Below are 26,540 nucleotides of genomic sequence, written 5' to 3'. Positions count from 1 at the left end.
TACGTGCAGACACAACCCTGATGTACGTTTGGACACATGCACTTAAGCACACACTAAACACGTGCACATGGTCCATAATCACTCTCAAGCACATGCACATTCAGTACACAGGGACAGGTACTCTGTTAGAAGCCGTCATGCCCACAGCACCCCTACACCCAGAGTGGAATGAATGCTCAGGAACAAGCACACAGAGCCGCACCCTTGCACACGCCTCGGTGACAATTACTCTCGTGCACGTGAAACTTCAAATGCACTGACAAGTTCTACATAGAGAGCGATGCAGCCACACACCCAAGTTGTCACCAGAGCTGGAACCTTTTTCCAAACCCAAGAGAGCACGCCGCTCCGCCGGGCTGGCCCACGTGACCGGGCGGAAAGCGCTCCCTCCCGCCCATGACGGGATGGGAAAAGTATGCTTGGGGCGGGCGCCGCGGGAGGCGGCGGGGACGCGGAGCGCGGCCCAGAGCTTCGTGGCTGCAGACGCCTTGGACGTGGCCGGCGGCGAGGGTGAGTGTCCGCGCTGCGGTGGAAAGTGCGGGCGGGGAGAGGGAGGACAGGCGGCGCCGGGGCGGGGGTGGGGGGGGGTGGGGAGGAGGAGGAGGTGGGAGGAAGAGCTCTGCGGACATCCCCTCTTTGCAGGCCGGGCAGCCCCCGGATTCCTGGCTCTCAGTCCTCTGCCTTATGAATTGTAACATGGATTGACATTTACTGAGCGCTTGCTGCGTTCCAGGCTCTGTGCTCAGCGCTTCCCTTGCTGTTAGTACTAGTTTTACTATTCGCTGAGCGCCTGGTTTGCGCCAGGCCCTGCCAGCCCTCCACACGAGCTGTCCCATTTCCAGGACAACAGGTTATCTCCACCTGCAAAAGAGGCACCATGCTCAGAGGCATTAATGACACGCAGGTTGCACAGCTAGTAACTGGTGGTAAAGGGGCTTGAATCCTGCTGAGTCTAACACCCAAGCTAGCAGTCATACTTACTTATCAAGCGCATTATCTCATTTTACTCTTGACATTTCTTTAATACATCATACAGACTGGCAAGCTGAGATTTGCACCTAGCTCTTCAAACTCTCTTCCCTCGCCCTTCTCCCCCAAACTAGTCTCCAAGCCCTGTCTTCTTTACTGTGTTCTTATTTCTCCATCCCCACTGCCGCTGCCCCATTCCAGACCCTGCTTCTCCATTGAACGGTTGCATTGACCTCCTGCAGCCTCCTAGCCCAGGTCTCTCCTCTAACACCCGAGTCCTTTGCACAACCTCAGCGCAATCCTCTCCTGCCCTTTGACTGCAAAACTCTACTGCATGGAACCCTTCAAGAGTCCCCTCCTTAGACTGGCCATCTCCCAGAGACTCCACACTGAACCAGCAGCATAGTAGTAACAGTGTCCTATAAATGTGGGCCGATGCTCACTTAAGTGTTGTTCCAAGTCCTCTCCGCTCCTCCATTTCTGCTCTCCCACCTGCACAGCTCTCCTCTGCTTCACTCTGTCAGCTGGTAATCACACCCACGGTGCCCACTTTCAACTGCCCCTCTGCAGACCCGCCACACTCTTCAGAACCTCACTGCCGCCCTTCATTCTGATACAAGTGCAGCACAAGGTTCATTTCTTCCCGGGTGTCTGATTTCTCCTCACCCTGAGCAGGGCCATGACCTTGCCTGTCTTCCCATACGTAAGCCTTAGTTTTATATCATTTAAAACAAAAAGGTAACCCTAACAATACTCATCATAAGAAATGCAAACAACAAAGGTGGAAGGTGAAAAGTAAAAGCCCACACGCTCCTCTCCAGCTCTGGGAGGTAACTACCCCTTTAACAAGGTGTATGTCCTTTCACAAATTTCCCACACGTACACACACATCTGTATTTATGTGTGTACATCTTTCGTTAACTCAAAGAAAATCATACTTGACCTTCCATGCTGCAACTTGCTTTTTCACTTAGCAGTGTATCTTGGCCATCTTTCCGTATCTGCACATACTTTGCTCTTGTGTATAGTGTGTCGTCCCACTAGGGAATTGAGATTTCCTTCACAAGCCTGCGGCACCTCCAAAGCTACTCTGCCTCCATCAAATATTCAGCAAATTCCCCAAGAAGTTACTTCTTTCTCTGCAGGTTCCCTCCATTCTTCCCTATCTTGCTAGTCCTTCCCTCTTCTTCACCTGCTTTCGTAAGTCCCAGTCTCTGGTGCTGAATGTTCATCATGGGTTAACAGAGTCCCCATTTATGCTCACAGCTTCCCCATTCCTTCTAGGTCAGGGGCCTACCAACCTGGCTTGGCTTCCATGAGATGATGAACTCCTGCATAAATCAGATTTCTGTTAATCAAGTTCTCATCTAGGTTTACTTTTGAAGGGAATTCTATGCCAAATCTTTTTTCAAGGGGATAATCTTCCCTTGGATTTGTGCACTGCTGTAACTGGCTTATTTCTGTAATACACACACACACACACACACACACAGCTGCCCTGTTAGTTAAGGCTTTATGTACACACGGGTCCTGTGCCCAAGCAGAGGGGCTGCAATTAGAGGTTGACAGAGGGACATGAGCCCTGGGCCCTGAGTCAACAGGCCTGGGTTCCATCCCAGGCTTGACCTGGGAAAAATGACTTCACTTTTCTGAGCTCTGTTCCCTCTTCTGCCAAGTGGGGATGATAATACCAGCCCTTAGAACTGTGAGGAGACTTAGACGAGCAAATGAACATCGAAGCTTTGAAATAAGAACACATAGCACACATGCAGGACACACACACATGGAGAATACCCTTTCCTGTGGATCAGGGTTGAAAACTCATATACCAACAAGGGCTGTGCGTGATATATAAGTGAAAAGGATGCACAGCATCTGGGAGTGGTGAGGACTGGACACTGAAGAATGTAGGTCCTGTGGATCAGTCTGCGAGGGCGGCTGTAACAAGGTACCACAGACGAGGTGGCTTAAACAACAACAAATTTATTTTCTCACAGTTCTGGAGGTTTGGAAGTCCATGATTAAGGTGACAGCAGGTTTGGTGTCTTCTGAGGCCTCTCTCCTTGGCTTGCAGATGGCCGCCTTCTAACTGTGACCTCACATGGTCATCCCTTGGTCTGGGGGTTGGGCCCAAATCTCTTCTTATAAAAATACTAGTCATATTGGATTAGGGCCCATCTATATAACTTTGTTTGACCTCAATGACCTCATTAAAGATCCTACCTCTAAATACAGTCTTACTTTCAGGTTTGGGGATTAGGACTCCAACACATGAATTTGGAGAAAACACAACTCAGCTCTTAACACTTTGTCCAAGAGATAGCCAGCCCTGCCAGAATGTTGCCAAATCCTCCAGATTCTAAAGAAAATTTAGAAATTACCAAAAAAAGTGTAATTGACTCAGAATATTAATAGCAGTTTCAAATGTACAACATAGTGATTCAGTATTTTTACACACTACAAAATAATCACCATGATAAGTATGGTTATCATCTGTCACCATACAAAGTTATTACCATATTATTGGCTATAGTTTCTATGCTGTACATTACATTCCTATGGCTCATTTTATAACTGGAAGTTTGTGCCTCTTAATCTTCCTCACCTATTTCATCCTTCTTCTCCCCTAATTCCCCTCTGGCAACCAACTGTATCTATGAGTCTGTTTCTGTTTTGTTGTGGTTATTCATTTGTTTCATTTTTTAGAGCCTACACATAAATGCTATCATATAGTATTTGTCTTTCTCTGTCTGACTTATTTCACTTAGCATAATATACCCTCTAGGTCCATTGATGTTGTCACAAATGGCAAGATTTCATTCTTTTTTACGGTTGAGTAATTTTCTATTATATATATCTTCTTTATCCATTCATCTATAGATGGACACTTCAGTTGCTTATATATCTTGGCTCCTGTAAATAATGCTGCAACGAACACAAGGGTACATATATGTTTTCAAGTTTAGTGTTTCTGTTCTCTTCAGATAAAAACCCAGAAGTACAATTGCTGTATCATATAGAAGTTCTATTTTTAATTTTTTGAGGAAATTCCTTGCTATTTTCCATAGTGGCTGCACCAATTTAAATTCCCACCAACAGTGCACAAGGGTTCCCTTTTCTCCACACCTTCACCAACACTTGTTATCTTTTTGATAACTGCCATTCTGACAGGTGTGAGATGGTACCTCATTATGGTTTTGATTTGCATTTCTCTGATGATTAGCGATGTTGAGCATCTTTTCACGTGTCTGTAGGCCGTCTACATTTATCCAGTTGCTTTATTAATGTTGAGTTGTATGCGTTTTTTTGTATATTTTGGATATTAACTCTTCATCAGGTATACTGTTTGCAAATATCTTCTCCCATTCAGTAGGTGGTCTGTTTGTCTTGTTGACAGTTTCCTTCACTGTGCAGAAACTTTTCAGTTTGATGTAGTCCCATTTATTTATGTTTGTTCTTGCTGTCCTTGGCTGATGCGACACACTAAAAAAATCTATTGCTAAGATTAGTGTCAAGAGTGTACTGCTTATGTTTTCTTCTAGGAGTTTTATGGTTCCAAGTCCTACATTTAAGTCTTTAATCAATTTTGAGTTCATTCTTGTATATGGTGTGAGAAAGTTGTCCAGTTTGATTCCTTTGTATATAGCCATCCAGCTTCCCAGCACCAGCTATTGAAGAAGCTGTCTCTTCTCCCATTGTATATTCTTGGCTTCTTTGTCATAGATTAATTGACCATACAAGTGTGGGTTTATTTCTGGGCTCTCTATTCTGGTCCACTGATGTGTCTGATTTTGTGCCAGTACCATACTGTTTTGATTTCTGTAGCTTTGTAGTATACAAAGTTTAAATCAGGAAGTGTGATACCTCCAGCTTTATCCTCCTTCTTTAAGATTGTTTTGGCTATTTGGAGTCTTTTATGTTATGTTTCCATACAAATTTTAGAATTATTTGTTCCAATTCTGTGAAAAATACAATTGGTATTTAGATAGGGATTGCACTGAATCTGTATATTGCCTTGGGTGCTATGGTCATTTGAACAATATTCATTCTTCCATCCGTGAGCATGGTATAGCTTTTCATCTGTTTGTGTTGTTTTCAATTTCTTTCATCAGTGTCATAGTTTTCCAAGTACAGGCCTTTTACCTCCTTAGTTAGATGTATCCCTAGGTATACTGTTTGGAAATCTTGATTTTAACATAAAATCTCCCAATTTTTACACTGGCAACAATTTCAAATTAAAAAAAAAAAAAAACAATAAAAGCACAGTGCAATCTGTGGTTTCCATAAGGCCATTGATAAACCAGCTCGTCACCTCTTCTCTAGATTTTAACTTCCTCAGTGGCAAGGCCATCTTCCACAGCTCTCAGCCAGAGGTCCTTGCATGTTGCAATCTTAACAAAAAGCTGATCATTAAATGACTAAATTCCAGTGTTACAGCCTTGTTTAAATAGGGTACACCCATAGAAATCCTGCACCTTTGCATTCAAGTCACACTGCTGTTACAGCTGCCTTCAACGCTATTTATCCTGAAGCTCACAACTTCACCTCAGCTGTTACAGCTGCCTTCAATGCTATTTAACCTGAAGCTCACAACTGTTCGACTCCTCACAAGCTCACGGTTCTCACCATTTTACAGATGGGGAAACAGCAGACCCAGGTCTGCTTGTTTAACCTTCTTCTATTCTATCACTCACTGTTTTCATATCTTATGATTATATCAGATTACCATTACTAATTACTGAGTGCTTACTGTGGGTTGGTTACCACATGATCTTACTTAATGTTCACAATTACCCCATAAAGCCGGTACGAGCAATCATATTACTCAGGGAGGCATTCTTAAAGACTGCAAATAATTCAAGTTGGTGTAATTCAAAATTCACCTACTAAAGGATGGCAGGTATTTCTGTTTACCCATTAAAATTTCTGTTTCCTATTAGAACAGCCTTGCAAGGTTCTTGACAAATTTTTACACATAAAGTGAAACAATAAGTGTTTTTATAGCATGCTATTCCAAATTCAAATGATTCAAATAAGACCATACAGTATTGGTTTTCCCATTTCACAGACAAGAAAACTGAGAGGTTAAATAACTTAACAGAGGTCAAAGAGCTAGAAAATGACTCTTAATCATCTCACAACCACCAGCCCAACTCTGTGCTCTCGAAGGCCAGCCTTGTGTCAGATCTTTACAGTTACCCTGAATGCCCATCATGACCTGACCGAAAGCGACTCAGTGGAAGCCAGCGAGCCCAGGGAAGTCACGGAAAACACCTTTTTATCCCCAGTCCTTTAGAGTTCAGACTTTGTTCCTCTCCCTCAGTTCCTGGATCTGCAAGCATGGTCCCTTTTATACCATCCCAAGGGATTAGCTAACCCCCAGATTTCCTTCCTCTGCCTTCTGTATAGTCCTAAATGCTCCTTCAGAGAGTCTGTATCAAAAAGAAAAAAGGAGCAAGGTTTGCTTTCTTTGCTGGTCTCACAGGTATGCCAGGCTAGACCCTCAGTATAACCAGACCACGTGCCCTACAACATCATTTCATCTTCAGATCCCCCGTGTCTGGCTCGCCAGGCAATTAAGAATAAGCAACACCATTTATTGGGAATTCTCTTCAAGCCACAGCACCAAGCATCTGCATACGTGATATCCTATTTGACCTCCTGTCATTTGATGAGATAAACATTCTCCCACTGGTTCACCTAGCTTTGTACTGTGGTGCATGAACACACCAGGTGGATCAGGGGTATGGGCCCCAGCCAGACACCTCCATCCTTCCCTCAAGATGCAATGGCAGGGCAGAAGTGAAGGCCATGCCTCCCTAGGACTCTCCTTTGGTAGCAACAGACAGAAACTCAACCCAAAGTAGCTTACCGGAAAATGGAGAACTTACTAGAATACAGCGGCCTTCATGAAATGCCACAGGACTCACAGAGGAGATCAGGGTGATTCTTCATTGGTTCAACTGCTGTTGGTGACAATTACAGTTTTAAACAAGGTCTGAATTTTTTAAAACATTTTTTGTTGAGTTATTGTCATTTTACAATGTTGTGAAACAAGGTCTGAATTTTTTGTTATCATGTTTCGCTTTCAACATCTGTCATCTTGTTTGCTTTCTAGAAGGACAAACAATAATAAAATAATAATGTTAATGCTTTTATACCTGACCATATACCAGGCCTTACTCTAGGAATATTAAATCCCTGTCACCACTACCCTCTTAGAAGAGGTAGGTACTATTATTAACATCCCCATTTTGGAGAAGAGGAGGAAGAAGATGAAGGAGAGAGGATGAATAATTTATAGAAGGTCCCACAGCTATTTTGTGGGATTTCAACTCAGGGGGCTCTGCTTCAAGCTAACACAGTAGTCACTGTGTGCCTGTTAAGCACTTGAAATGTGGCATTAAGACGTGCTACAAGTGCGAAATACACGCTGTGCTTCAAAAACTTAGTGCTAATTAAAAAACGTAAACTACCTCAATAATTTTTTCACTGATTACACGTGGAAAGGATGATGACTGAGGTAACAGTGAGACATATTATAAAAATTCATTTCACCTCTTTCACGTGGCAGGGAGCCCACTTAAAATGATACACGTGGCTCAAATCCTATCCCTACTGGGCAGCGTTCTGCTTGGCCGCGTGGAAGCCGGCCCTCAGGAGAGAGCAGGCTAGGGTTCCGAACACCGTCCGGCCTCCTTCCCCGTCCTCACACCCCACACATCAGCGGCATGCTTCTCTCACTGCGGTCCTGGGTCTCCGCGGCAGAGAGAAGCCGTGGGCAGGTCCGGGGATTGATGGCTCTGGCTTCAGCCGCTCCAGAGCCTGACTCTGGCGCTCACTGCGGGGGCAGCTGAGGTCCCACCTGAAGCAGCCCAGCGCCCAGAGGGGTGGGCTTCACGCCCCCAACACCACACGCCACGCGAGTCCGTCTGTAAGGGTTAGGGCGGATTTATGCGAAGACGTAACGTGGTGGTACGCGGGGCTGCCAGGCTGACTTCCGGTGTGCTCTCAGTTTCCGCTGAGACAAACCTCGCGAGATCTTGGCTTCTGCGTCATTGGGTCACACTTTGGCCTTGGCCTTCTCTTTCCGGACAGAGCCAGAAGCAGGGTCCGGGGCTGCAGGGAGGAGAAAATGGCAGATCACATATTTTCTGAGGTCTTTGGGCAAGTGGGACTCAAGACTTTTAATCCTCGGTGTTTAGACTCGGTGCTGGAGTGTTTCCAAATGGGCATCGGTCTGCAGGTCCCAGGAATGGGGACTGGTTCCTTGAGTGCGGTGCGAGGAACGGCAGCCAGCCCTCCCTCCTCCCGTGGGCCTCGGCTCAGCTTTTCAGACCAGCTGTTTCCAATCTGCTTCCTGGAATTTGGATTGGGAAGGGGGAGGGAATGGGGTGCTTTTCAGCACGGAATTTCCACTCCCATCAAAGCGAATTTTCAGCGAGCTTCATCTGCATGAGCTTCATCTGCGAGCAAGCCCCACCCCATTCCTACCACCAGCCCTTTCCTTTTAACTGCAAGCGCGGGAGAATTGCCCGGCTGGGTGAGGTTCAGGGGTCCCCCCAACTCAGAAGTAGGCTCCCCGCCTGAAACACTCCAGGAGCTCCTGGTGGGAGGTCAGGATTGTGCTGTTAGTTCGGCTGCAGTTGGTGGCAGTTACGATTTTAAACAAGGCTCTAACTTTTGTCTCATGTTCCGCTTTCAACATTCCTTTTCTTTTTTGATTCTCAGAGGAACCCTATAAGGCAGATGGGGTGAGGGTTACATGAGCTGCATCTTACAGGTGAGGAAATGGAGGCCCAGCTAAGAGGAAATGACTTTTCCATAGCCACGTGGCCTGTGAGTTACAAAGGTAGGACTGGGACCCACTTCTTCTGAACGCAAGACCAGTGTTCTTGGGTTTCCCTCAGTAGCCAAGTGTGGCTTTGTCATTCTGTTGCTCCTCTTGCACTTTTTATTACGAGTGCGTTTTTACTGTGTCACGCTCTGGGTTAGAAGCTTTGAATACATTATCTTATTCTCGTACCAACTCTGTGAGGTAGGTATACTGTGATTTCCATCAGACAGTTGAGGAAACTAAATGTCTGTGTTTCTCATGGCTCTTAATCACTGAGTGAAACGCCACCCTTCATTGTAAGTGTGTCACAACCTGATAACCGACAGGTCAAATTTAACTGAGTACAATTTATATCTTTCAGTCTCCGGGGGGATGGTGCAGAGGTCAGGCTCAGCAGCCTAGCTCAAGGCCCAGACAGGTGTCCCTGGAGTTTCTGCTGCCAGATCACATTCAAATAGAGTCAGTGAGAGACCGGTGTCCCCACTGCGGGCCCTTCCCACATCACAGTCTGAGTAGAGGGCCCTTGGGAGTGAACCCGGGATTTGTGTCCTGATGGCCAAGGGCAAATGGAGGAAGAGGAAGACAGTGAACCCCAGGCTGAAGCACTTCAGCGCCTAGTGTTTTCCTAGAACGTGTGTCTTTATGAAGCATTAGATACTTAGAGATGAGAAGCCCAAGTTAAAACCAGACTGAAGAACTTCATCTAAGTTTAGCAACTCATGATTCCATCTGGGGGGTTTAACCAACTAACAATTTTTTTCCTTCAGCAGGAAGACTAACCTGCAGGCTTCCCTATTCAATTCACACCAGAAAGGACGATTTAGGAACTAAGACAGTTTTTTAAGAGGTGAGGAAAGACGAATACTTTCTTTTTTTCTTATCCATGGAACAGATATTTATGGAGTACCTGGTATATATAAAATATTCTGCAAGCCCCCTTCCCGTAGTAGGGGGGTGGGTGGCCCAGTGCTCCAGAAGGCCAAAAGGAAGAAGGGATTCGAATTGGATCTGATGTGAGTTAGAAAAACTGGGGAAAGGAGAAAACTTACTTGAACCCAAGGATACCAGTGCCCTTTTTGGATTTAGACCACTTGTTTTCTCTTCACTGTGAATTTTCTTCAGAACAGAGACTGGGGTCTCAAACACTCACTAATCAAGAAAATATTTCTTGACCACCCACTGTGTGCAAGGAAGTTGGAAACCCTGGGAATGTAGCAGGTGTCCCTGCTCCCAAGGGGCTTCCATTTTAATGGGAGAGGTGACAGGCCCAGTGAGCAGGTAAGCAGACAGGTGCAGTGAATACAAGTGAGTTGTAAGGCCTGGAAAGATAGGGCTCCAAACGGAGACCTGTCTGCAAGGAAGGCCTTGGAGGAAGTGACATTTAAGCTGAAACACAGCTTCTCCCAGATGAAGTGCCAGCATGCCGAGAGGTGGGGCCCCTGAGTTGCCGGCAGAGGGGCAGAATAGAGCTTGGCCTGAAGGAGGCAGGTGCAGGAAGAGAAGGGAAGAGCCATGTTAGGGTGGATGCTGGGGGCCGGGTCCTTTAGGGCCAGGTCAGGGGTCCCCATGTTTGCTGTTCGCAGCCAGGGGCCACTGGCGTGCGACTGTCCAGGAGGTGGCGTGGCTGAGTTATGTTTGTAAACGATCCCTTCGGCTCATGGAGAGTTCCCCTGGGGGGAGCAGGAGACCAGGATAGAGGCTCTTGTTGTGTCTAAGCAAGGAATGAGCTGATGGTGCTAGGGGTCCTGGTCTTTGGGTCCAGCCCCTTGGGGACACCCCATGAACACTCCACAGTGGATTGTGGTGGGGTGTCAGGGCCCAGGAGACTGCCCCCATCACCCTGGCTGAGCCACATGTGGGTCTCTCAGAAGTCAGGAGGTTTCCTCAAGCGTCATTTTCATCAAATATCCTAAGGGAGAAAAAATAACACTTTTACATTTTCAAAACCATATGTTTTTCTGTGTGTATGTGTGTGTGTGTACAAAATGATATAATAAAAGATGAGATATCAAAGAAATTTCTCTATTGCTGTGTGTGGCTTTGGCATATGCTTCAATGTCTCTTCTGTAATTTGGGATATTTAGGAATTAAAATCTAAGAAATGCTGACATCATGGAAAGCATTTGGGCATTAGGGTCAGCCAAACCCAAGTTCAAATATAGCTTCTGCCATGAACTAGTTGTGTAAACATGAACAAATTAGCTTCTCAAGCATCAGCTTCCTCTTCTATAAAACAGGAAAAAAAAAAAACAGCAGGAAGGGAGCAAGGTGAAGTACGTTACGCGTGGTCTTCAGAGCCCCTCAGACGCAGGTTTGAATGTTGTCCCCTTTGCTCTAATTGTGTGATACGGGATAAATCATTCTACTTCTCAGAGCCACTGTTTCTTCCTCCAAAAAATGGGACAATACATTTACTGCCTTCATAGAGTTTATTGTAAACTTCAAATAAAATAATTCCAATAAAAATCTTTGCACAGTCCCTGGAACTTTGCAGGCATCCAGTTAAGTTGGTTTGCCTCTGCCTCAGTTTCCCTGTCTGTAACTGAAGGGGTTGGTCCCTTGGGGCTCCCCTCAAGTTTGTCCTTCTAAATTTGTTTAAAAGACCCTGCAAGAGTTAATCTGTCTGGATGCCTTGGGGCCTTGGCCCCTGTCCTAGCACTGGGCCCCTATTTTTTTCACCCACGTGGTGTGGAGTGGAGGTTGGCGGGGAAGGTGGAGTTACAGGCTGGGAGCAGGGCTATTTGGAGCCTGGTCTTTCTTGGAGGTGCCCTGGAGGCAAGGAGACTTGCCTCTCCCTCCCGGTAGGTTTGGAACCAGAACCTAGTCTCCCTGCCTGTATTTCCAAAACAGTTCCTGGCTAGGGCTGCCGGAGTCTCCAGGCTCCAGTTCTGAGAAATCCCTTCCTCCCTGCATGTTCCAGAGCCCAGCTCCTCCACCCAGCCGCTGGGGCCTGCCCTGGGCCAGCGTCACTGAGCGGGATCCCCTGTTATCCAGAGAGGCTGGTGCTGGCGGACCTGATGTGGGCTGGAGAGCAGACCCTTCTCCCTCCTGCCTGGCTTGTGTGGCTCGGAGTGGAGGTCAGAAGAAAGAGGGGAGCCTTAAGCAGAAACCCTCGGTTCCCCTCCCTCCTTCCTCTGTCGCATCCGGCAGTCTCGCTTTCCTGCCTGACTTGCAGACTCTCCTCTGCTTAGGAGACTGGCTCCCACCCGCTTCCTTCCTCCCTCCCTCCCTCCCTCACCACATATTTGCAGAGTGCAACTTTCCGAACCATTTCATACCTGCCCTGAGAATTTGATTTCTCTTCTGGTGGCCCAGATGTGTCCCACCTCACAAGTAACACTGAGGTCAGTTTGGCAAGACTCTCACCAAGTAGACAAGGGAAGGAGACGGAGATTCCTGGGGCCTGGGGAGCATCTCGGACACAGTTTTCCAAAAGCCCATCATGCACGTAAACTTCTGCTAGGTTTGCCACATCAGCCTCCCACCTCTGCTCTGGCCTGTGCAGCCCATGTTGAGCACGGGTACCACCAGGGAGGCTTCAAACTGCAGCTCTGTCTGCCTCCCTCTACTCTTTGTAATTGAGCCAGTGAGGGCGCTCCCCATCCCCCTGCTAGTTCACTCCCACGTAACCCACTCTTCAGTCTTCATTCCCCCTGTCCCCCAGAGAAAGTGTGAGGCTGACAGGGCCGTCTGCTCCCTTCTCCACTCACCTCTCTCTGGGTTGAAGGAAGGAGCGGAAGGAGAGGTTAAGAGATGGAAGGAGGGTTCAGGTTCTTACTTGTTTCCTGGCTGGCACAGGGCTGGGCTCCTCTGCCCTTTGGGCCCGACAGCAGTGGAAGCTGTCTCCTTTGTGGGGGCTTTCTGCGGGCCCCTTGGGGGTTCCAGTGTTGGGCCCTAGGACTGGAACAGCTGTAAAGGCAGCCATGCATACTTTCCTTTCACCGGCAAGTCCAGGCCTCCCCCTGGGCTTCTGGTTTTCTGGCGTCCACCCTGCATGGTCATCACTGCTGAGCCCTTCTCTTTCTGTTCTGAGCCCTCTGGCTCAGGCTGCGAAACGTCTGGTACCTTCCACCTACCAGGGAGGGTGAGAAGGCAGTCAGCCCCCTTTCCTGTGCAGCAGAGAGCTCTCTCTTCCCCCTCCACCTGGGCCACCAGCCGCCCTCCCACCTCCAGCTTCCTTAGGCCTGCTGGTGTCAGGCACGGGCACACTGCCTCCACGGAGGCTGTTGCATTTTAAAATCCAAAAGTGCCAAGAGTTGTGGGATAGGCTTTCAAACTTTCCTTTGTCAGTTCTTCACTTTGGCCTGACCCTTGGATTTAGAATGCAGCCTTTCATGTGTCCTGGTGCCCAGGTGAAAATTTCTATTTTAACAACCTCTTTTGCTCATCCACTCAGTCTTTCTTTACATTCTCTTCAAAGGATGTGAAATTCCTTTCAGCTAAGTACCCAGAGCTAAACCTGTGCCTCTGTCAATCGCTGGCCTTCCTTGCATCCTAGCAAATGCTCTGTCCCAGGGTCCCTGGCACCTTGGTCCTGTCTGGGGGTTTCCAAGGTCTTCATGCATATTTGTGGGGGCTTGCTCAAGATTCTTTAAGAATAGGTGTGGACTTCTGTAGATGACAGCGCTGGTTGTGGAAGAGGGATATTAGAAAGGGTTATGGAGGCAGGAAAGATCCACTTCACCAAACTGAAACTGTTTTTTCTTCATCAGGATTATAGAAATTGAAAAGATAATAGCTTTGCTATTATATGATGTCCTGCCTTAAATAAAGGCAGTATCTGGTACTAAATCATCTCTACCTGGCCAGAGACACCCTTGTGACATTTAGTCTTTGAGGTCTGGAAAAAGAAAGTGACTTGTCCAAAGTCACCAGGTGGGTGAGCCTTGGGGCTGGCCCCCTGAGGACCAGCTCAGTGCAGTGTTGTAGTCTCCCTGCCTTGGCTTCTCTCCCCTTCATTTGTTCCCAGGGTTAAAGAATTGGAGGAGGCCAGGAGGAGAGATGGAGTTAGCCTGTTTCCAGAGGCAGCCCGGAGGTCTGGACAGGCTCCCAGGCCCCAGGCAAAGCAGGATGTGAAGGGAAGGGAGGTTGAGAGCCCAGGAGGGAAGTGGGAGCTGCAAGGGTGAGGCCTGAGCAGGGTTCCTGCCAGCGCCACGCTGCGGGGAGCCCCCTCATGCTTGAGGGCTTGGATCAGGTAAAGTCAGTGCAAGAACAGAGAGAAGCCCCCAAGGCTTTGTATCTGGAAAGAGAGGGCAAAGTGGAGTCTGAAAGTCTCAGTCAGCACAAAGGTAAAGGGACCTTAGAGAGAGATCCTCTAGTCCCGTGGTCCTCAAAGTCAGTCCCTGGACTGCCAGCAGCAGCATGCCTTGGATACTGTATAATGACACAAATCTTCCAGCCCCAACCCAGACCTACTGAATCATAAACTCTGGGGTGGGGCCCAACAATCTGGGTTTGAACAAGCCCTCCAGGGGAGTCTGATGCCCGCTCGAGCGTGGGAACAACCCCTTATTTTTCATGTGGGGGTGGGGATCGAGGCCCAGAGAGGGAAAAGGGCTTACCTAAAGCCACGGAGCAAGTTAGCACTTCAGAGTTCATCTCAGAGGCAGGAAGTGGCAGGAAGGAGTGGTCTCCCTCCTGTTTTCATTCCTGGGAGAGAGGCTGTTGGCTGCAAAGTGACTGAGCTAGACAAGGCACTGATTTCTGCTCTGGACCTTGGCTTCTGCATCTTCCCAGCGAGGGGCTGGGGGTAGATAGATAATCTCTGGGCACATAACACTCTGGTCTCTGGTATGGTCATGCTGTTGCTGCCCCAGCCTTAAAGACATGGTGTGAAATGAAGGCAGTCTGAGATTTGCAGTCTCCAAAAAATTATGCCCCACACCTCTTTTCCAGGAAGCTATTACAGGGTATGTGCCACCAAAATGAGGGAGTGAAAAATAGAATATAAAACAAAAAGAGAAAGACATTGGATTCGTAGAGCAGGAGATACAACCCAGGAGAGAGACAAAGAGAATCAGCATGATGGTGATAAATGAGGATCCTGGGATGACAGCTTCGCATTTACAGAGATCAGAACAGGTGAATAGAGGGGTCTAGGATTTATGTCTGCAGGAAAATAAATGGAGGAGGTAAATTACCTGACATATTTGATAATGTAGAAAATAGTAGTGTAGAGAACAAAGCAAATAAATGATAAAACTATCAATATCTCCAGTAAGAAAAGTGTATACAAAAAAAGTATAATTATAGTACAGTGCTCAGCTTAGCAGTAAACATTGCTTACAATCATTCAAAGAATGATTTTTGATCTAGTCAAAAATTGTATTTGAACTCCATGAGGGAGAAAAAAAAAATCCTCATCTGTCATAATAGGAATTCGAAAGCAACGTCTAAAATTGATAAATCAAAAAAATCCATATAAGCACATTATATTTTAATGTGGATAAATATCAGAAGAAAAGGCAAAAGCATTTGAGGGGTGGGAGGGAGTTTTGAAGTGAAGGATGGGTGGGACTGAACATCACACACAGTTTTTCATTATAAGCCTTATAATATTATTTAACTTTTTAACAATATAAGTGTATTTTTTATAATTTTTTAACTTAAAAAAAAAAAAGCAGACAATTCTGGATCTGCATGGCCTCGTTCAAATCCCAGCCCTGCCACCTGCTGATTCCCTGACTTAGTCATGCTGTGAAACTCTCTGAGCCTGCATTTCCTCCCCTGTGTCTATCTGGTAAGGATGCTGTGAGATTAAGTAATGCATGGAAAGCTCTTAGCCCCATGCACAGGAAGCCCTTGGCAGAGGAGCTGCAGTCATGGGCCACCAGCGCTGCTCAGGCTTGGGCCACCTTCGCTCAGAGCTGATACCCCAATTCTCACCCACTGATGAGCTGTGCTGAGTCCCCTGGGAGAAGCAGCCTAGTTGCAAATCATCACCTGCAATTTGAAGTATTTCTGCCCTTGTAACTTTCCCTTCATGCCACCTGTTCGAATGAAACCATGGATCGTTTCTCTCCATCCACAGCCCCTCCCCATCAGCTGTCACTGGGCTGTCAGTCCCGCCACTGCAGAGAAAGTGTCTTCTGGGTCCATGACTCAGTTCATCCAAACAGGTCCTCAGGATGTGATGACACTGTCCAGCTACTTGCATGAGATGTAGAAGAGAGTGAGAATCTGAAATACATCTGTGTCTCTCCCTGGTGCCTCCTCCTCCTCCCACTCTGAAAGCCTCTCTGACTGACCACCGGTGAGCTCAGTGGCCAGACTCCCCACTCACAGCTCTCTTGCCTCCTCCAGGTGACCACCATGATCCCCTGGGTGCTCTTGGCCTGCGCCCTTCCTTGTGCTGCCGACCCGCTGCTAGGTGCCTTCGCCCGCAGGGACTTCCAGAAGGGCCCCCCTCAACTCATCTGCAGCCTGCCTGGCCCCCAGGGCCCAGCCGGCCCCCCAGGAGCTCCAGGGCCAGCAGGAATGGTGGGAAGAATGGGCTTTCCAGGCAAAGATGGCCAGGATGGCCAGGACGGGGACCAGGGGGACAATGGAGAAGAAGGTAAGCGGCCCAGTGCTTGTCTCTCCTGTTCCTTCCCACCTGCAGTTGACAGCATCTGACATGAAAGGGGTTTGTGAAGTTACGAAAACTCATATTAACTCATTTCGTTATAAACCAAATTAATGTCTCTTAATCGCTGTCACTGTTTATTCTCCGGAAAGGAACAGTGACCATCAAATCTTGTGTTCTTGACCTAGCTGTGCCACTGCTTTACTGAGTGACTTTAACCAAGTCTCCTGAAATATTATTTGTAACTCTTTTGGTTGCAAGTGACAGAAACCCAATTTATAGTCCCAAATGGAATTTATTGCCTCATACAACTAGGAAGTCCGAGAGCTGAGCTTCAGGAATAGCTGGATCCAGGAGTTCAAATACTGTTGCCAAGGCTCTGCTTCTCTCTGTGTGTTGGTTTGGTTCTCACAAAGGCTGGAAGTTGTGAGATGCCCACTGATGGGCTCAAGCCTACCTCCTCATGGCTTGATCCATAAAGTAAATCTCAGGATGACTGATCCTCCTTGACCACACGTGCAGCCTGAACCAATCCCTTTGACCACAGAGGTGAGGTTCCACCATTTGCTAGGACTGAGTCATGCTCCCACCCCTAGGTGTATGTGCGTGGGTGGTGAGGACAGTTGGTCGCTGAGATTGGCAGCCTCACTAGGACCACGTGAAGTAGTGAAGGGCACTTTCCCGAAAGAAGGGAAGCCAGGCAGGCACAGACAGATTGGAAACTCTCTACAGGATACCGCTCTTCCTTGATATTCCTTTTATCTCTAAATGCTACCAAGCACTTTTCAGTGTCAGCAGCACCCCAAAGTGTACACTTTAAGCTTGAGGGAAATCATAATAACTTTACATTGTATGGCATTTCAATATTGACATAGAACTTTTGAGTATGTGGTACATTTGCTGGTACAGCAATACCATCCCGTGAACGAGGTGCTCACGTTGCCCCCATGTGACAGATGAGGGCACAGAGCCAGAGAGACTAAGCTGAGAATAGCACATCGTAGCTCCAAGAACTTGAACTCTGAAAACAAACCTGGATACCAATTTTGGCAAATGACCTCACCTCTCTCCAAACCTCAGTTGCCTCACCTCTAAAATAGGGATTATAACAGCACCTACCTTGCGGGGTGCAGTGAAGATGAAGTAAACTGACCCGTGAAGCACCTGTCTCCGAGTAGACATACAGTAAATGGTACATCTAAGTCCCCCTTAACAGACTTGCTGAGCTCACCCAACAGGCTGGGAGCAGACTCCAAGTCCTGGCCTTTTCCTATTGCACCAAGTTAATTCCTCCAAGGGCACCTCCTCCCCAGAAGGATAACTATAAAAATAATGATAATAGGGGGAGGGTATAGGTCAGAGGGTATAGCTAAGCATGTACGAGGTCCTGGGCTCAATCCCCAGTACCACCATTAAATAAACAAATAAATAATAAACAAACCAAGTTACCTCCCCCCGAAACAAAACAAAAATAATGATAATGGCTTTGACTTGAGGGTATCTCACAATGTGTCAGGCACTGGATGACACTGTTCCCATTTGCTGACCACAGTGGTCGATTCATGTCTGAACACGTGCTCCAAGCAGAGCCAGCCAGTTTCCAAGGCATATGCTTTGTGACTCCTAGGGGTGAGAGGGGATCTCTGCGATTGCCCTTCTTCCCTAATCAAGAGCTATGAGGACATGGGTTTGGGGTTGTTTTTGGCCAACTCTCCTGCCCTATATTGAGTCGCCACTGAGAATTAAGCGAACACACCAAGGAAAGCAGAGTCGAGAGATGGAGAGTCCTGACACGTGTAACCCAGAAAAGCCAGGTCACCCTGGGACCAGTCACAATAAAGGATAATGTTCAACCACTCTCCCCTCCGACATACACATAGAAATCCATCTCTAGAAAGGTTTTGGCAAGTAAAGTCGGCTTTTCCTGAAGTTTCTCGAAAAAAAGGAAATCAAAAAGGCAGCACATCCAAAACACATCATAAGTGGGGAAAGGTGCAGCTCAGGGATAGGGTGCGTTAGCTTGCTCAAAGTCCACGGTCCCACCCTCAACACCTCCATTTAAAAATAAATAAATAAACCTAACCCCCACCACCAGAAAATACAAAATACATCATAAAACTTCCAGATAAGCTTCCTTATCTATTTGTCTCCCCCCAAAATTCGAATCCGAAATGATTCTGTCTTTATCGCTCCTCTTCTCATGGTCCCTTCTTGCATCTTTTGTTTCTTTTCATTTTTTTCAAGGAACGGCTTTTTTGACCTTTCTTAGTTTTATTTTGTTCCCCATTCCTTTATTTTTAATTACACAAGTAGTACCCAAATACGTTCTCAATGTAATGTATTCAAACAATATAAATAAAGCAAGATTCCTCCTTAATTCCTACCCTTCCTTGTTCTCCTCTCATCCTCCAGAGGTAACCAGTATCAACTGGTTAAATGTTCATCCTTCCTGGCCTCTTTCTACATAGTTACATATGTGTATAATAATACCCAGCCCCCTGAAAAAGGAAAAATAAGAATAAATAAATAAATAAATAAAAATTTAAACAATAATAATAATATCCAGCCCTGCCAGGCACTTAGCATAAGCATCCTGTTACTGAAAACTAGATGTTTAGTGGGGGAAAAAAGAATTATTTGGGATTTGATTCCCCAATTATTTAAAATAGGAAAAATTTAAATGTATTACATGTTAACCTAAAACTCTAAAACACAGTGAAATGCCTGCATATATACAAATAAGAAGCCGAGTGCCTTGTTAGGATGTAAAGTGCCTACAGCGTTGCTTTCTGATCACCCAGTTCATAGGCCAATGAGCAAGCACTATCCTTGTGGGCAGCAATGCTAGGTTGCAGCTTAGCACCAGCAACCTCCAGAAGCAGGCTCCTTGACTGACATCCACCATGCTTTTCAAAACATCTACACCCAACTCTGTCAGTCACTTTGTACCCATTGCAAAATTGTATTTCAACGTGATTCCAGTCATTACCCACATATGTTTTGTCTAAAAGATTGTATTGAGCTTGGGGGACAAAAAATATAAATGTTTCCTACATAACCATCAGCTAAAAATATTCTATTCAGTGAAATGCACATTATTAGAACATGGGTATTAAAAACCCAGAGCCATTCTACAAGTAAACATTACTGCGGGAATGTTCTGCAAGATATGCCAAGTATATTTAGCGAGTGTTTACTGTGTGCCAGGTGCTTAAATGGGTATAGAAATAGCTTTGTGGTTTCTTTTTAACAACAACAAAAAAATTTCTGCCGCCTGTTTTTTTTCTCTTAACAGTGTATTTGAGAGAAATTTTTATATAATGCACATAAATCTGCCTCATTTTTTAAACTCCTGCACATAATGGATGGATGGTAATTTTTTCATCACTTCCTTTTGGATGGGCATTTAGTTGTTCTTCGTTTTTGCTGTTGTACAACTATTGTGCTGATATAAAAGCCCTGGCACACGTGGGCAGGGACCTTGGGCACCACACGGGGATTTCACTAGAGTCAGTGTTTTGAAGTCAAACGGCTTCGTCCAATTCTTTTTTTTTTTTTTTAATTGAAGTATAGGCAGTTTACAATGTTGTGCCCGTTTCTGGTGTACAGCACCAATTCCCATCTCAACCCATTACCAGCACAGCCCGTGGAAGGACTGATCCGGCAGACAAAACAGACTCTTCCTTGGAAGTCAGGAAAAGGGAAGGGCATGAATTGTTACAGATTATTTTTGCCCTGATCCACAGGATTCTGGAAGGTCAGTATCACCATGCCCATATTCCAGGTAAGCCTGGGAGAAGCGCCCCAGTTTACACCATGAGGATGTGCACCGAGTTCTCTGCGACTCCGCAGCCTCCTTGTTCTTTCCGTTACCCAAAGGCTTGTGCTCCAAGGATGGAGAGCCCAGGGGCCAGCAGCCTCTGCCTTGTTCTCTGAGGTCCCCTCCGTAACGCCAGCTGCTCTGTCTTCCAGGTCCTCCTGGCCGGACAGGTAACCGGGGAAAGCCAGGACCGAAGGGCAAAGCCGGGGCCATTGGGCGCGCCGGCCCCCGCGGCCCCAAGGGGGTGAGCGGGGCCCCGGGGAAGCACGGCACGCCGGGCAAGAAGGGGCCCAAGGGCAAGAAGGGGGAGCCGGGCCTCCCGGGCCCCTGCAGCTGCGGCAGCGGCCACGCCAAGTCGGCCTTCTCGGTGGCGGTGACCAAGAGCTACCCGCGGGAGCGGCTGCCCATCAAGTTCGACAAGATCCTGATGAACGAGGGCGGCCACTACAACGCGTCCAGCGGCAAGTTCGTCTGCGGCGTGCCGGGGATCTACTACTTCACCTACGACATCACGCTGGCCAACAAGCACCTGGCCATCGGCCTGGTGCACAACGGCCAGTACCGCATCCGGACCTTCGATGCCAACACGGGCAACCACGACGTGGCCTCGGGCTCCACCATCCTGGCTCTCAAGCAGGGGGACGAGGTCTGGCTCCAGATCTTCTACTCAGAGCAGAATGGGCTCTTCTACGACCCTTACTGGACCGACAGCCTCTTCACGGGCTTCCTCATCTACGCCGACCAGGACAACCCCAACGAGGTGTAGGCCGGCCAGTGCTGGGTCTCCGAGGAGGCCAGTGGCTCCTAGACTTGTACTTCCAGAGCAAGACCCCTGAACTGTCCGCCGGGGACTGGGAATCGGGAGCTTCTAACCTCAGGCCGACCTCCTCTACCCCTGTTTCCCTCCATCATTAAACCCAAGCTTTTTAATTCACCCTCCCGTCTCTCCACTCGCTAATTTTCTCAGTATGCACAGTGTGGCAGGCACTGTGCTACACTTTGGAAGTCACCTCCGTGAACAGGACCGACAGAGGCTCTCTCCTCGCGGGGCTTACACTCCGATGGGAGATACAATTTACAAATAAACCAGCCAATAGCGTAATTATTGGGCCAGGATGGAAATGCACAAGCCATGGTCGAGAGTCATAGGAAGAACAGGAGACAGGGAAGAGGGAGACATTGGTTCTTTCAGATTTCAACTTTTCAGGTTTATTACATACAGTAAAGTCGACAAATCTTCAGTGGACAGCGCAATGAATTTTTACCTACGTACATCCTGTCACCTGTGTGTTGATCAATAACAGAATATCTCCAGCCCCGCACAACTCCCCAAGGCTCTCTGAAGTCCCCTCCAAGTCAGTACCAGAAAGAGGTTCAGTTTTAAGCGGAGCCCTAAAGCAGAAGATAGAACCAGGCAGGGGTCCGGGCAGCGGTGACCTGGCGGAAGGAGCTGCAGGTGCAAAGGCTCTGATGCAGGAAAGAGCTTGGCACATCTGAGGACCTGCTGAAGGCCAGAAGGATGGGCGAAGGGAGAAAAGAGATGGGAGGCCTGGGGTGCGAGGCTGGAAGGTTGTTCAGAATCTCACAGCCCGTAGCAAAGAGTTCATTCTACTCTAGAAGGGAAGAGTCGGCGTGACATTCACACAGGGGTAACCTGGAATCTGCTTCTTGCGGGAGTCAAGTCAGTGCCCCACTGAAGTGCTTCATTATTAGTTAGAAATCACCTGCAGACCCACTTCTCAATCAGGAAGATACCTGGGGTATCCACAAGCCTGAGAACCACTGGGCAGGAGTGATGCCTGTACACGAACTTGCCCCCTCCGCACGGGTTTCCAGCGCGCAGGGATCTAAGCGGCTGGTGCTGAGACGCCCTCCCCACCCCCGAGGTCAATTACTGCCGAGAACTTTCTTATGGAGGCGTAGGTCCCAGGCAGACTGTGCTGACCAACTTGTAACCGGAAAGGCGAGGCCAAGAGGGCCCCCTCGAGGACAGAAAATGCTGCCTGGAGTGGTCCTGGAAGGTGTGGCCCCCTCCATGAAAAAAAAAATGGATTTACTTTAAAGAACTCTGTTTTCTTTGGGCTGTAGAAAGTATGGGGTTGGGACGGGTCTGAGAAACCCAGCAAGGGGTCTGGGGCCCAAGCAGATTAGTGTGTGGTTGGGGTCCTGCCCAGCACCCCTGTAGGAAGGGGCCAGCGTCTCAAGGGGCATCTTTGTCTATAAACAATTTTTTTTTTTTTCCTTTCTCCCTTTATTTTACATTTTTTAAAGAAGCACCTGTAGCCACTTCCTCTTCCTTCCCCCAGGGATGCAGGCATTTGAAGGCAGTTGACTCAACCCTGTGAAGCCTGGGTAATAAACCCAGCCTGAGCAAGACAGGCAGGACCCACAGAGCGTCTGACCTAAACCTGTGTCCCCCCCAGCAGCCCGCCAGGGAATCCCCAGGGAGGTGGTGGGGATGACGAGGGGTGGCTGGGGGACTTAGCACTCGGCTAGGGGGCTGGGGCAGATGGAGGCAGAGACCTTGCAGGACACAAGGCTGTGGTCTTGTCTTCCTTGGATGTGGCCCAGGGGTGCAGGAAGTGGTGAGCTGGGAGTGCTAGGTTAATGGCAGGTGGGCTGTAGAGGGTGACAGAGTGGAGGGGGTATCTGGTGGCCAGCTGATGGCAAGGATGAGGGCTGGTTTGTTCCCTAACACTCCCAAGGGTGGTTGTCTCCTGGTTGCCTGGAGGACCCGGAGTCATCTGGCAGATGATGCAGGAGGCAAGCCCAGTTGAGGAAGGGGTTCCAAGGAGGTGGCCCCTCCCAGACAAGCTGGGGCACCAGCCCCTCCTCCTGCTCTGACGGCTTACTGTGGGCCTCAGCAGACGGGGCCTGTCTTTAGGCCTTCATGCTTTAGGCACTGAGGCCGACCCGGAACTCAGCGCATCTTTGTGCAATAAAATTGCCTTTGGCCCCAGGGTCTTTTCTCATAAGGGACACACTTCAAAAGACAGACGTTATCCAAGAGAAACAAAGCTGGACACTAGTTAAAGTAGTGAGGACTGATTTCAATCCTTAATATACGACTTTAGTAGGGAAGGATCCAAAGTGAATTGGACTCACTTTGATTTATGTAGCAGTGATGGGGTGTTTTAAAGGGAGAATGAGGGGATGGGGGTGGGGCTGAGTGGGGGCTCTGTGGACTTCAGGAAGTGAAAAATTATGAAAATGGAGTGGGGGGCTGGTCCCTGCAGAACCCACCGGGATTTGCCAACTGGTTTTTATCAAAGTGGGGGTCCTACCCTCCCACAGAGACTGGAAGATAGGGGCGTGATCTTCAGATGTTGGCGGGAACAAACAGTACGTTCTTTCGGCTGCCTTCAGTTTTTTTCAGGCGGCCACTTTAAGCGGGGCATGGGTCATTCTAAGGATGCGGCCTTGAGCTGTTAGAAACTATATTAGTGTTTGTTCAAGTCTTGACTAGCCAAGGCTGCCAGGCCTGGTGGAGAAGAGGGCTCAGAGGAGCCTGGCTAGAGTTTGGGCAAGGAGAGAGCCTTTGTCACTGTCCCCTTCCGGAGAAATCCTGGGGAAAACCTGCGGCTCTGATTATTCCACTGCCGGGAGCATGAGACCCATGCTGCCCTCACAGGCCGCCAGCTCAGGCCTCGCTGGGCCTCATGGCTCATCTGACAAGCAACGGGGTCTCTGTAGGGTATCTGTGGGGTCTTCCAGTGCTGGCTTCTGGATTAAGACTATGATCAGGGGGAGGTGAAGGAGGCATTCACCTCAGGTGCAAAATTTAAAGGGGGTGCCACCCAAAGTAATCAATAAAAATAATATTTTAAAGCAATATTTTAATAAATTAAAATTAATACCAAAAGAAAAAATTTTGATGAACAAAATATTGACATTTTAAGTAAAGATGGGCTCTGTCTGATAGTGCTGGCATTAGGGTGGAGGTAAGGCAGGCCCAGCTGCACAAGCTGCATCAGAACGGTAGGCAGCCACGAAGGTGGAAACTCTTTCACTCCCTGCCTGTCATCTCCACTCAGTCCACTAGGGGACGAACGTCTACCACACAAGCCTCGGGTCCGGAGCCTTGGCAGCAGCAAGATGTTCCCTGGTCTCTTCCCCAGGCTGTTTTTCAGATTCCCAGCCAAAGCAAAGAAAAAGACAGAGATTCTGACCTGTGACACTGTTTGACCATGACCCTCCGCTGGAAAAAAAGAAAAATAAGAACACATGAGCCACACATCTCCGCAGCATTTTCAGTTAAAGGGATGTCACGTACATTCTAACTTGCAGAAACAGCTGGCAGAGTACAGGAATACAGCTGTTGTCCCGGAAACAGCCGAGTCTGGATTCTAGTCCCAGCTCTGTCTTCCAACTTCTTGTGTGACTGTGGCCATGCCATTTCACATCAGGTGGCCTCAGTTTCCCTAGCTGTGAAACCAAAGGTTGGATCAGATGATCTCAGAATCCATTTTTTTTTTCACTAAACATTTATGCTTTGGTCTCCAAAGCAGAGCTAAGAAAAGAGCCTGAAATTCCTGAAACATACAGTAAAATAGCTGGATGAACCCGGCTGGCGTGTTCTGAGACGCTGAACTTTCACATCTGGCCCTTCGCCTCCTCTGAAGACTTTGAACAGTTGCTATGAGGAGGTTTCCAGAGCGAGAAGACAAGTAATGGCTCACTATTACTGCACATTAGCCATCTGCTGGGCATGACGTGTATTATCTGTTTTCAGCTTTTCAACACCCCTGTGAGCAGCTGCTATGATCACTGTCCCCACTTTACAGATGGGAAATTTGAGTCCTAGAACCTAGAGGCTGCACTTCCAGCTACATAACCCATCTGTGGGCAGCAGGCCTTCCCGGACTCATTGTGTGTCCCTGGGGGAGGGGAACCAGAGAAGGGAGGGCAAGTGCCCTGATTTGGGAGCACTCCTGAGTGGCGGGGGTTGGGCCACCCAGCCAACACTTCCCTCCCACAGAGCAAAATGACGTTTTGATTCAGCAGATGTCTCCTAAGCCCTCATTGTGCCCAGGCCAGGGAAGGCACCTGTGATCTACAAGACAGGTGGGGCGTCAGAACCTCCCAGGGCCGAGTGAGCTATGGAGACAGCTGCAGCCCCTCCATTTCTTTGGTAGGGCCTGAGGGTCTGGCCTGTTAACAGGCTCCTCGGCCAACTCTGAACTACAGTGGCTTTGCCAATCTCTGGGCCGGACTGAGGAGAAAACTGTAATAGGAAAGACCTCAGTGGTGGGGGGATAGCTCGATGTTAGAACACATCCTTGGTGCGCTCGAGGTCTTGGGTTCCATCCCCAGTGCCTCTGTTAAGGAGAAGAGAGAGAGAGAGAAAAAAAAAGTCTCTGATTCTACTCTTTAATGGGGTGTGGCAACTGTGTGTGTTCCTTTTTCTTCATTTTCCCCTTTCCTGGTGTCCCTCCCACAGGGCACAGGTGGACGTTGGCTGTGACGCTAACCTCACAGGCCCAACCAGTCCCTCGGTGTCAGGGGGGTGGGGGTGCTGATCTGCTTCTGATAACCTCTGCGAAATTCCAGGCTTATCCCTGCTTCAGAGACAAAAGCCTAAAAAGAATCTCTCAGAAAGAGCCTGAAGATGGCTCTGGGCAAGTTGCTTCCCCCCCACCCCTTTAAAGACATTCTTCATCTCCTTTATAGTTTGCCTCAGATTGGCCCTGATTAAAAACAAGAAGAGTTCAGCTTCATCTCTGGTATTTATTGTTGCTGATGCCCTTGTAAACCCATAACACCCATTCATCCTCACCCCAAGTGGCTTTCACGCTGAGGCTGACAATTATCCAAAATGGCCTCCTGGTGTGAAAATTCCATCTTCCACATGGGGCTTTCTTATCCCATAAAACTCATTTAATGTGTGAGCTTAATTACATGGAGATCAAGGGCCTCCGAGGTGAAAGGCTAAGTGGGGAGTTAAACCCTGAACTACTTCTCAGCTGCCCCATCGCTTGGCAGAACTGTGTGGGCAAATGGCTCTTGAAAAGCTCCCCATCCGCTGGTTTGAGTCCCATTCGAGGCATTGTACCAGCAGAACCTGTCCGGAGGAGGACACAGAGGTCTAGAAGAGCCACCTTCTATAAGGAATGGGGAGCAGAGAAGAGTGGGGGTCCTGAAGGTGCCTGCCCCCTGCTGCAGGGTCGTCCTGTGGTCCACAGCACCGACTGCTGTGAGGAGCCAAGCTTGAACTGGGTAGACTTTATCAAGAGGCCAATTCTGGCCACTTCATTTATTCAATAAATATTTACTGAACTCTACTCAGTGCCAAGCACTGAGTTAGGCACTGGGGATGCGGGGCTGAGCGAAATGCAGATATGGTCCCTGTC

General features: G+C 48.1%; 1 protein-coding gene and 1 long non-coding RNA gene across 6 annotated transcripts; one reads left to right on the top strand and one right to left on the bottom strand.

Annotated features, from left to right (window-relative positions):
* Positions 1 to 359: 359 nt before the first annotated feature.
* On the top strand, positions 360 to 25,901 carry C1QTNF2 (C1q and TNF related 2). Of its 4 annotated transcripts, none has more exons than XM_074361032.1 (4): positions 447 to 510; positions 9,577 to 9,653; positions 16,109 to 16,361; positions 20,343 to 25,901. In XM_074361032.1, the coding sequence occupies exons 3-4, from the start codon at positions 16,118 to 16,120 to the stop codon at positions 20,954 to 20,956; spliced, it is 858 nt and encodes a 285-aa protein (XP_074217133.1). In that variant the 5' UTR covers positions 447 to 510; positions 9,577 to 9,653; positions 16,109 to 16,117; the 3' UTR covers positions 20,957 to 25,901. The 4 variants fall into 4 exon arrangements, with proteins under 4 accessions (XP_010948605.3, XP_074217133.1, XP_074217130.1 ...); XM_074361029.1 differs by having other exon boundaries at positions 448 to 510; positions 9,574 to 9,653; XM_074361030.1 differs by lacking the exon at positions 447 to 510 and adding an exon at positions 8,707 to 8,821 and having other exon boundaries at positions 9,574 to 9,653.
* Positions 2,937 to 8,693, bottom strand: LOC141577119 (uncharacterized). Of its 2 annotated transcripts, none has more exons than XR_012505729.1 (2): positions 7,528 to 8,693; positions 2,937 to 7,083 (listed from the first exon to the last, which is right to left on the bottom strand). It is a non-coding gene; the product is annotated as an uncharacterized LOC141577119 (long non-coding RNA). The 2 variants fall into 2 exon arrangements; XR_012505728.1 differs by having other exon boundaries at positions 2,937 to 6,935.
* Positions 25,902 to 26,540: the final 639 nt, after the last annotated feature.

This window comes from Camelus bactrianus, chromosome 3 (assembly GCF_048773025.1).
Source record: "Camelus bactrianus isolate YW-2024 breed Bactrian camel chromosome 3, ASM4877302v1, whole genome shotgun sequence".
Lineage (NCBI taxonomy): Eukaryota > Metazoa > Chordata > Mammalia > Artiodactyla > Camelidae > Camelus > Camelus bactrianus.
This window is presented reverse-complemented; position numbering and strand designations above follow the sequence as displayed.

Bases quoted from the DNA above. Each gene is read 5' to 3' on its own strand.
- C1QTNF2 (XM_010950303.3), top strand. From the start codon at position 397: ATGACGGGATGGGAAAAGTATGCTTGGGGCGGGCGCCGCGGGAGGCGG. The intron at 511-16,108 runs GTGAGTGTCCGC...TGCCTCCTCCAG, and splicing joins GGACGTGGCCGGCGGCGAGG to GTGACCACCATGATCCCCTG. The intron at 16,362-20,342 runs GTAAGCGGCCCA...TCTGTCTTCCAG, and splicing joins GGGGGACAATGGAGAAGAAG to GTCCTCCTGGCCGGACAGGT.